Source organism: Danio aesculapii, chromosome 3 (assembly GCF_903798145.1).
Source record: "Danio aesculapii chromosome 3, fDanAes4.1, whole genome shotgun sequence".
In the NCBI taxonomy this organism is placed as follows: Eukaryota; Metazoa; Chordata; class Actinopteri; order Cypriniformes; family Danionidae; genus Danio; species Danio aesculapii.
This window is the reverse complement of record NC_079437.1, coordinates 5974810-5986946: the sequence shown is the minus strand read 5'-3', so window position 1 is coordinate 5986946 and position 12137 is coordinate 5974810. Positions and strand designations below refer to the sequence as shown.

Here is a 12137-nt window from a genome sequence, read left to right as displayed (position 1 = left end):
GTACAGACAGAGCAGAATGGGGGCTAGAACAGACCCCTGGGGAACCCCACAAGTTAAACGCACTTTCAATGATAAACATCCAAATGTTGTTATTCAAATCAGATTTAAACCCCTTTAGTACTGCAACTTTTAAGCCTGCATAGTGAATATGTCTAGAAATAAGGATGTCATGGTCACTGTATCAAAGGCTGCGCTCATATTCAATTAAATTCATTTTTTCAATTCCCCTTTATTTGTATAGCGCTTTTACAATGTAGATTGTGTCAAAGCAGCTTCACATAAAAGGTCACAGTAAATAGGAACAGTGTAGTTCAGTTTGTAGTGTTTAAGTTCAGTTCAGTTTAGCTCAGTTCAGTGTGGTTTAATAATCACTACTGAGAGTCCAAACACTGAAGAGCAAATCCATCAATGCGCAGCTCTACAGATCCCGAACCATGCAAGCTAGAGGCGACAGCGGAGAGGGAAAAAAAACTTCACTAATGGCGGAAGTGAAGAAAAAAAACCTTGAGAGAAACCAGACATATCCAACAATATAAGTATTACAGACTGACCAGAGTCAACAGATAATTACATATTAACTCTTAAAAGAGCAGTTTCTGTGCTGTGATGTTTCCTAAAACCAGACTGAGTGATTCAGAAATTCCATTTTGCTCTAAAAAGTGTTGTATTCAGCCAAGACTCATTCTGAAAACGTAGTCTCGAGGATGTTTCTGGAGACTGCGAATTATGTAGCCGGAGTTACGTATGGACGCATTTCATTTTTTTAAGCGAATGCTGCGGGGCTGTATGACGCCGTTCCTTTTAGCGCTCGCCAGCTGACCGCTTACCTTCGTGTGAAGGGCTTTCCCGCCGCAACCAGTTTGTGCGGTTAGGTCGTCCTGTGCATCAGCAGACTCGAGACGCAGAGAGGAGCTGACCACGACGACGACGACTGGGTTCGAGTCCGGGGAAGAGCGGTTCCAGAAATCAGGTAAGACTAAAACAGAATCCAAGAAATAAAGCGAAGAGGTTCATAACAGAGTGAGAGTGTGGTAAAATCTGAAAACGTGGTAAAAATAAAAAATAAAAAAAATCAGACGAGTGCTTTTCTTTTTCCGGACAGCTTTTGTAAATCGTTGGTTGGGTTTAGGGCGGGCGGGTCGATCGGTAAAATCGATTGGGTTCAGCGAAGGAGGAGGGTGGGTGGGTCGGTCGGCCGATTGGCCGGTCGCCCAGTCAATCATTCAGCCAGTCGGACAGACAGACGTTCGTTCGACAGCGGCCTTTGGTGGGTTCACGTGAGAACAGCGCGGGCGCGAACGGCACTCACGGGAGACGTCTGAGAAGCCAAAAAGGCGCACACAGCGGCCTCTCGCGGATTCGCGAAAACCAAAAACTGCAAAAATACGTACTTCACGGGACGTATTTCGCAGCCTCCAGAAACGTCCTCGGGACTACGTTTTCAGAATGAGCCTGGGTTGGTTGTATCTGAATGGATACTACCTTCTCTAGAATTTTTACTACTATTTATTACTGTTATTTTAGTACTATTCCTCCCTGGAATAAGATTTAGCATGTAGCAAAGGTGATTTTAGGATTGTTTTAGTTTAGGGGGTTTGAGAGTATAATAATATTAATAATAACAATAATAATAATAACATTATTAATATAAATGAAAAACGCAATCCTTGACTAATAAGGTAGAGTTGTATACTAAACTTATATATACTACTTAGGCAAGCACAAATTAGTTCACATCACTAATCACTAAACTGTTCAATTAGTCTAGCGATGCCTATAGTAGGTCATTTTTCTGAAATCTTAATTTAATCAACTCTTTGACAGTTGCTTTCCAGAACATCAGCAGTGACCCCTGCTACAGCTATGAGTCTATGGATCGTCCCTGGAGAGCCAACAATGAAAGTGGAGAATACATTTGGGATGAGTCTTTCTCCTGGGGTGGATGGTACCGGCTTTTCTACTATGGAATGGACATCCGAATGCCAGAAACTTGTGTTAGTGAATACAAATGTAACGCATTTCTGAGTCTGTCGCTCAGTGGTCCTCACCCTCAGATTGAGGATGGAGTGGTGATCAGGGAGGTCCAAACAGGAGCCTCTATGAGGGGCAGCTGTGAATACAAATCAAAACCCATCAGAGTGAAAGCATGTCCTGGAAATTACTACGTCTATGAACTCGTGAATCCAAATTTCTGGTGTTCGGGATACTGCACAGGTACAATGATTATCTCCACTTGTAAATGTAGTTTATGACAATAATTTCAGATATGTCATTTTCTCTATACAGATGTTAGCACCATTTCACAATCTGTGTCCACCATAAGTCCAAATATAACCCCTGGATCCAACATTATCATAAGTAAGTAAACGTTGCACTCATACAAAATATAAATAAGTTTAATTAATGAACAGTAGACTTTATCCCCAATGTACCTAGAGTTCATAATTATTTCCATATTTAATTGTCACAGCCTTATTCAAAAACTAAAGTTCATTACGTTTTCCTCAAAATTCTACAAACAATATCCCATAAAGACAACGTGAAAGATTTTTGTTTAAAATCTTAGCAAATTTATATAAACGAGAGGAAAAACACATGTACATAAACAGGACAGCAACTCTCAGCACAGCCCAGATAACACTGGGGTTTCTACAAGAAACTGTGAATTTAATAAAGTGGCCCAGCCAAAGCCTAGACCTGAACCCTATTGAACACCCCCCATTGCCTATCAAAAAGTGGGTAGTTAACTACACCGCATGTAAATACATTGTTTGACCAACTTAAAATCGGATTATTAACATGATTTGGTGCAACTGTGTGGCCATCTGAAGTACCCTTTCAGAGTAAATAAAGAAATATATATATATATATATGTGTGTGTGTGTGTGAGCAATATGTCCCACCAATGACGATATACAGCCACATCGCACTGCTACTCATGTGATATTGCGTTTATACAACAATTCAACTGCATAATCATGTGTGTAAAAGAGAAAAACACGGAGAGTCTAAAAACCCTTTTGTATGAGGAACTACTTTCTTCCGCCATTCATTCACATCTGCAGCTGACCTCAGAACAGCAGAAACCGTTACCAGTTCACCAACGTCACTTCAGAGCAAGTATCTGAATGATTCTCTAGCGTAATGTCTACAGTGATGACAAAACAGCTGATTTTGCGATGACATGAAATGCCACCAGTCTACAGAGATACCTCACTACAGTATTACAGTCTATTACAGTATTTCTCTGTTGCAATCGGCATATCACAATAATTGACCCCCAAAAAAGCACCGCAATGACTACCAGACTGATGTTGTGTTTGCAATAAGGAAAAACGCTAAACACATGCGGGCATTTCTTCTTTCTTTCAACCAACACAACACACATTCCTTATATGATAGTCCCATCTCACACTCAATACACTACAATTATGTGTAAATACAGCACTGCAACATACATGAGAGAGAGAGATCAACTTAAAATGTCCCTTACCTGTTTTATAATGATTTGATCAGCTGTAGTTAGAGATTATAGTTTTAGAAAATATAGTTGTATCTTCTTAGGGCTTATTATGCAGTCTCTGTTGCCATCTTGTGGATGGACAATGTCTTTGGTCTGCTCAATGACCTGGCTAATGGCTGCAGATGCGCTGTCAGAAATTATAAATATTTTAAAATTGGCACTATCCTTATAAATAAACTGCATAGTTGCAATCTGAACCACTAAAAAGCCTCAAAAGTACATTATGTTGCCCAACAGCGGCAATATTTGTCAAACTGTAGAGTGTCCTCTGCTTGTTGCTGCATGTGGGCGGAGTAATACACAAGGGCGAAAAGGCTGGACGATTATTGGCAGAATATTGCATGGCTATCAGCCAATCAGATTCAAGAACCAGACAGAACTGTTGTATATATATATATATAATATTACATTTTTTGATACATTTGCAAAGATTTCAAATAAACTTTTCTTTATTTGGTATTGTTTTGAAGAAAATAATGAATTTAATCCATTTTGTAAAAAGGCTGTAACAAAGAAATGTGGAAAAAGTGAAGCACTGTAAATACTTTCAGAAAGTATTGCAGTTTGTTAATTTTTGCAAATACATTTATTATTCAAATGAAAGTGCTATATATATATATATATATATATATATATATATATATATATATATATAATATCATATTTTTTTACTGGTTTTAAACTGCAATTAACATATCCTCACTGTTACAGTCATGTTGTGTATGAATGGATTAGCAACCCAGTTTCTAATAGAAATGTGGTCTCATCAGATAACGACCCATGCATTAACTACAACATCCTCAATGATGACTGGAGAAGCACAATCAATTACTGGTATCAAGGAAATTACATAGCTGAGCACGATGACACTCTTGTTAGCTGGGATGGCTGGTATCGACTCTACCTTAAAGGGTTGAGTGCTCAGATGCCTGAATGGTGTGCATCTTACATGGCGTGTGGAGGTTTTAGTGCTCTCTGGCTTGGTGGATCTCACCCTCAGCTAGAAGATGGAGTTGTTACTCGTGACATTTATGGCTCTTACTATGACCAGGAAAGTTACTACAGATCTGATCCAATCCAAGTCAAAGCTTGTCCTGGAAAGTATTATGTCTACAAACTAACCAGACCAGCTCTTTCAATCCCAGCTCCAACGTATTGTGCAGGTACATTGATTTTTTACTAAATCTTTACATGCTTGTTGTGAATTGTATGGGCTATATGCATGGGGACTTTAAATTTAAGCAAAGGACACTCGGGTGCTTCTGGTGTAACATCATGACATTATAAACTCACTACATTTCAGATTTCCTTGTTCAAAACCAATTATCTACAGTACCTGATTAGGACATAGAATAACGTGGGTCTCACACAACCCAGGTTCATTGTGAATACGATCCCAGGTCTACATTTCTGATAACCACAAAATATGTACCCAGGGCTGTCTGCTTGCAGTTTTTTACTTCAGAGGCCTCTGTGTACATTTTTAACAATCTCAAATATGTCACCAGGCACCTTTTCTCTCTTGTACATGGGCCATTTGCTCCTCCCTGACTGTCGACTGACTGACTCACCCATCCCTTCCATAAACCCAACTGATGCAATGGCTGCATGCATTTGCCATCATTTTACACTGCTTTCTTTTTCTGGAACCATTCTTTGCTGGACTCGAACCTCAGTCCAGCTACCAAGCAAACAGGTCTTGCCAGAAAAGACAGTAAGTGGTAGCGCAAAAAGGAAGTTGTAATCGGCATCATACCTGCGCATAGTGTTTATTTTACACACAAAATGCAGCCAGATGCCCTGGGTACATATTTGCTGTTTGCAATGTAGACTAGGGTGCGTATCCACAATGAGTCTGTGTTGGTCTCACACCAGAAAAGAATCACTGCATTAAATCACATTATGCCGCACCATGTGTTTACAATATGAAATTTACTTGGGTCTAAGGGTTTTCAGTGCTTAAACATCTTTAACCTCATCACATTTGATCAAGTGTTTGAATGCATTGGTCTAGTTAATGTACTGAACTCTGATTATATTACACTGTCGTTGCTGTTCAAGGAAACTTGAAATTGAAGATAAAATTTCGGCAAACCTTTTACCGAAAGTTTTTACCATGCATAGAGCCCCTTGTTGATCATTATCTTGGAAATATCAAACTGAGGCTTTATTTTAACTTTTTCTATACTTAGTACTTTTCACAACCCCAAGCGTCGACCCCTGCTACAACTACACCACTTTGGATGAAGCTCGGCGGTCGACCAGCAATTCTGTTTACTATGGGATGTGCGACTATAACGTGAAGTGGAACGGCTGGTACAGGCTGCTCTTGAGTGGTCAAAATGCTCAGATGCCAGAATCCTGTGTTAATCAGAACATGTGTGGCACCGAAGAGCCATTTTGGCTTAATAGCTCTCATCCACAGCTGGAAGATGGAGTGGTCACCCGTCAGGTCTGTGTTTCCTCATCGGAAGGCTGCTGTGGTTACACCTCACATCCTATTCGAGTCAAAGCCTGTCCAGGAAATTACTATGTTTATGAGTTTGTCAGGCCAATGTTTTGTGGAGTTTATTGCGCAAGTGAGTATTTGCTTCAGTATGATTCAGTCATGTATCTCTCTGTTTACTTTAATTACATGTGTATTAATCAGTATCAGAAATGTCAGATGTTACAGTCTCTCCAACCACAACTACAACATCAAGAACCCCAACTACAGCAACAACATCAAGAACCCCAACCACAGCAACAACATCAAGAACACCAACCACAGCAACTACATCAAGAACCCCAACCACAGCAACAACAGCAAGATCACCGACCACAGCAACAAAAGCAAGAACACCAACCACAGCAACAACACCAAGAACCCCAACCACAGCAACAACACCAAGAACACCAACCACAGCAACAACACCAAGAACACCAACCACAGGAACAACACCAAGAACACCAACCACAGGAACAACATCAAGAACACCAACTACAGCAACAACACCAACCACAGCAACAACATCAAGAACACCAACCCTAGCAACAACATCAAGAACACCAACCACAGCAACAACAGCAAGATCACCGACCACAGCAACAACAGCAAGAACACCAACCACAGCAACAATACCAAGAACACCAACCACAACATCAAGAACACAAACCACAGCAACTACATCAAGAACACCAACCACAGCAACAACACGAAGAACACCAACCACAGCAACAACACGAAGAACACCAACCACAGCAACAACACGAAGAACACCAACCACAGCAACATCACGAAGAACACCAACCACAGCAACAACACGAAGAACACCAACCACAACATCAAGAACACCAACCACAACAACAACATCAAGAACACCAACCACAGCAACAACACGAAGAACACCAACCACAGCAACAACACGAAGAACACCAACCACAACAACAACATCAAGAACACCAACCACAGCAACAACACGAAGAACACCAACCACAGCAACATCACGAAGAACACCAACCACAGCAACAACACGAAGAACACCAACCACAACAACAACATCAAGAACACCAACCACAGCAACAACACGAAGAACACCAACCACAGCAACAACACGAAGAACACCAACCACAGCAACAACACGAAGAACACCAACCACAGCAACAACACGAAGAACACCAACCACAGCAACAACACGAAGAACACCAACCACAACATCAAGAACACAAACCACAGCAACTACATCAAGAACACCAACCACAGCAACAACACGAAGAACACCAACCACAGCAACAACACGAAGAACACCAACCACAACAACAACATCAAGAACACCAACCACAGCAACAACACGAAGAACACCAACCACAGCAACAACACGAAGAACACCAACCACAACATCAAGAACACAAACCACAGCAACTACATCAAGAACACCAACCACAGCAACAACACGAAGAACACCAACCACAGCAACAACACGAAGAACACCAACCACAGCAACAACACGAAGAACACCAACCACAGCAACAACACGAAGAACACCAACCACAGCAACAACACGAAGAACACCAACCACAACATCAAGAACACCAACCACAACAACAACATCAAGAACACCAACCACAACAACAACACGAAGAACACCAACCACAACATCAAGAACACCATCCACAGCAACACCATCAAGAACACCAACCACAGCAACATCAAGAACACCAACCACAGCTACAACATCAAGAACACCATCCATAGCAATCACAGTAACTGCCGAAACAACATCAAGAACACAATCCATAGCAACAACAGTATCCACAGAAACAACATTAAGAACACCAACTACAGCAACAACAGAAACAACAGCAACACCAACCACAGCTACATTATCAAGAACACCATCCATAGCAACAACAGTAACCGCCGAAACAACATCAAGAACACAATCCATAGTAACAACAGTATCCACAGAAACAACATTAAGAACACCAACCACAGCAACAACACCAAGAACACCAACTACAGCAACAACAGAAACAACAGCAACACTAACCACAGCTACAACACCAAGAACACCATCCATAGCAACAACAGTTACCACAGCAACAACATCAAGAACACCAACTACAGCAACAACACCCAGAACACCAATCACAGCAACAACAGAAACTACAGCAACAACATCAAGAACACCATCCATAGCAACAACAGTAACCGCCGAAACAACATTAAGAACACCAACTACAGCAACAACACCCAGAACACCAATCACAGCAACAACAGAAACTACAGAAACAACATCAAGAACTCCAACTACAGGAACAACATCAAGAACACCAACCACAGCAATGAGAGTAACCACAGCATTAGCACCAATAACACAAGCAATACAAACAAGCCCACAAGACCAAAGAAGGTCTCCTCCAACAACATATACATCAACAACAATCAATCCACTAATGGAAACGACTGGTATTGTCTTGCTTTGATCATATGAACATTTTTGTTGATTTGTGTTTGTAATTCAGTAGTTTTCACTTTGACCGTTCATTAACTGTGCAAAAAGTCATCTCTTATCAAATAGTTTTTTTGTCGCGTTTTTGTGTAAAATAAATGAGCGTTAGCACACAGATGCGTTTGACAACAAAGTTGTTTTAGGCAAGGATTCCTTGTCCATCTAATGCTGGTTCACACCAAAAGTGAGGTCAGTCAGGTTTTGCACAGAACATTGAATAAGGAGAAAAACATACTGTGAGTAAACTAGAATGAGTTAGCTGGTGCTCCACATTTAGCAGCCTAGCATGAGCAAGAACAGGGAGCATCACGATAGCTCCCAAACCATACAATATATCAGCATCCCCGAATGACTGTCATAAATGTAATGTTTTCCTACGAACATGTTCACCACACTAGAGAAACAAGCACTTACCAAATTACCAACACCTAGCGGAGCTTAAGACAACAAGCCTGTTGCCATTACCCAAATACAGATATATTTCAGTCTATGATACTGGAGGAAGCAAGATTGACTAGAGCAGGATATTTCTGTAATAGCAGAAACTTGGGACAATGCAAGGTACGCCTTACAGGAGGTAAATGACAGCTAGAGGGTTATCTTCTGTTATAGGCAGTGCCACATTAAATGCATTTGCCTGAATATATAGATATATTTTTAAAAGAATTTAGCTTAAACCTATATATGTATGTTGACCTTACACAGAGGTCAGTTTCAAACAAAGTCATTAATATTTTTTTCCATGGGGAATTTGTGTTCAATTGTGTTCCTATATAAATTCTGCATCCCTTATGTTGTAGAGTGGGTGTCTATGGGGGTCATTTTAGTACAGGAGTCAATTATTCATTTTCTACACATGCACAGCCATTCAGAGAGCACTGTCCTTGGTTAAAGTTAAAGTATCTGTAGTCACTTTGTAGTAGCAAGTTGTGTAATTCTAATGGTCAGTTTTAGCCATGTTTGTAAGCAAGGTACTTTATTAGTTTTTAATTATACTTCTCCCCTTAGGTGCTATGGATCCCTGTTCTGAAATCAGTTGCTCTGAGGATGAACACTGTGGGGAAAAACATGGCGTTTATGGCTGTTTATGTGACACACATCATAACGAATCACATTCTGACTCTTTTGGTTGGTATCATTTAAAAACTTGTATGACCTTTAAATAACATTTTAAACAATTCTGACAGTAACAAGCAACCCAAGCTCAGTCTGATTATGTACCCCTATATACATTTCTGGAGAGCGCCAAATACGTCCCAGGAGGTATGTTTTTTTGCAGTTTTTGTTTTCGCGAATCCACCAGAGGCCGCTGTGTATGCTTTTTGAGATCTCAAATTTCTCTCGTGAGTGCCATTCGTGCCTGCTGTTCTCACATAAATCCACCAGAGGCCGCTGTCGACTGACTGACTTTCTGGCTGACCAATCAACCGATTCCCCCACCCTCCCCACTCCCTAAACCCAACCCATAGCATTTTAAAAAGCACAGATTGACCAGCGCCCACCCCCTTCCCTAAACCCAATGCGACGGCCCGCGACCCACGAGCTAACTACTGCCACCTGCTGTGGCGCACTGTGAGCTCTGAGCGGTGTTTTAAAACGCAATCCAGAAAAAGAAAAGCCCCCTGATTTTTGCCACGCTTTCAGATTTTACCACATGCTCACAGTTATTTACTTGTTTATTTTATTTTTTAGCTTTTGTGTTTGTCTTATCTGCTTTCTGGAACTGTTCTTTACCGGACTCGAACCCTGTTGTTGCGGTCAACTCCTCTCTGCATCTCAAGTCCGTTGAGGTACGTGTTGAGCTACCCGTCAAACTGGTAACAGCAGTAAAGCCGTCCACACAGATGTAAGCGGTCAGCTGGTAAGCATGAAAAGGAACGGCGTCATACCGCTTCTTAGCTTTCGTTTTAAAGACGAAATGGTGCCATAAGTAGCCCCGGTTACATAATTCACGGTCTCCAGAAACGTATATAGAGCTACGTTTTCAGAATGAGCCTGTGTTGGTAATAATCTTTTGTTTGTTTTCATTCAGATTTCTCAGAAAGCTGTGAAAGCAGCTCCGGCTTCATGTCTGTGTCTCGCTGTCAGCTCTTTGAGGCTGGTTTTCCAGCTGATACCCTACATCTGAATGATCCCAGCTGCAGAGGAACCGTCCGCAACGGCAGAGTGGAGTTTCAGTTTGATAACGATGAACACATCTGTGGGACAAAACTTGTGGTAAGATTCATTAAGTCTAAACTATTCAAGTATACCATCCAAACATTTGTAGTGCCTGAGCTGGGGATTATTCTCGGACTAAAGAATCTTCAAAAGTAACACTAAATATTCCCCAATGCCTATGAGAGGCACCAAAACCTAAAGCACGATACACCCAGAACAAACCCATAATTCATTTAGAGAAAAAGGACGACACTTTTAGACCATGTGCCGGGTTCACTGACCGTTTTTCCCATCCTTAAAATAGCAAAATTGATTTCGCATACACCCTCGCACCATGCGCTTTAGACCATCCACTTAGATTGTTAAAATAGAGAGCCCTCTATGTGTAAATAACTCACTGTTTATGATGCTGCCAGCATTCTCCATCCTTAATATCCAACTCACACTACTTTACTTGACTTTTATGATTATGTAGTAACAAATATGACTTTCATATCTTGACTTTAGCTTTTTTTGTCCACAGGCCAATGGCACACACTTCATCTATGATAACTGTATTCTGGGGACACCGAGGTTAGAAGGCCTGATCAGCAGAGAGAAAGCTCTGAAGCTTTCTTTCAGCTGTGCTTACCCGCAAGCACAAAATCTTTCCATGAATGTGGAAATCAACCCACTGGAGAGGTACGAGCCAGTTAAACTATCATAAACATGCCAACAATAGCTAGAGCAGAGGTAAAAACATTTAGCCAGTGATGCTAAACAGATTTGAACTGTACCCACAAAGCAGAGTAACTCTAATACAGCTTGATCCATTTGAGATTAAGCAGAGTTAAGCCTGGTAAGTTCCTGGATGGTAGACCTCCTGGGAAAGCTACATTGCTGTTTAGGGACTTTTAGTCAGGTCAGTCATTTATAGGGATTTATAAAGCATAGTCTTCACTTTAGATTAGGTCACAAAACCTGATGAAGTTGTATTAATAAAGCATTTATTAGCATGCAGAGTAACTATTAACAAATAAGGTATATAAATGTGGATTTGAAAAGTTTATTAATCATGTGCTTACTCAATCTGAATGATCTGAAGAAACACCAGCGACTCTTAAATAACTGCTTTGTAAAAAATGCAATAATGTACTTACTTCTAGGGCCATTTATATCGAAGTTGATATTTGGCCGCACCATGTTGGTGCTTCGTAACATCTAGTTTTTATGAGGTGAATTTTAAGCCCAATGCTCAACACTCAACCTGGAGGACCAGGGCATACACACACACACACACACACTGCAGACAATTTAGCTTACCCAATTCCCCTATAGCGCATGTGTTTGGACCTTGGGGGAAAGCAGAGCACCCAGAGGAAACCCACGCCAACACGGGGAGAACATGCAAACTCCACACAGAAACACCAACTAACCAAATTGGGACTCGAACCAGTGACTTTCTTGCTGTGATGAGACAGTGC

At 41.0% G+C, this 12137-nt stretch overlaps 1 protein-coding gene across 1 annotated transcript; it reads left to right on the top strand.

The window, feature by feature from the left end:
- Positions 1–4472: 4472 nt before the first annotated feature.
- LOC130216854 (GATA zinc finger domain-containing protein 14-like) lies at positions 4473–9636 on the top strand. The gene is made up of 3 exons (XM_056448742.1): positions 4473–4624; positions 6174–8471; positions 9523–9636. The coding sequence occupies exons 1-3, from the start codon at positions 4473–4475 to the stop codon at positions 9542–9544; spliced, it is 2472 nt and encodes an 823-aa protein (XP_056304717.1). The 3' UTR covers positions 9545–9636.
- The last annotated feature ends 2501 nt before the right edge of the window (positions 9637–12137 follow it).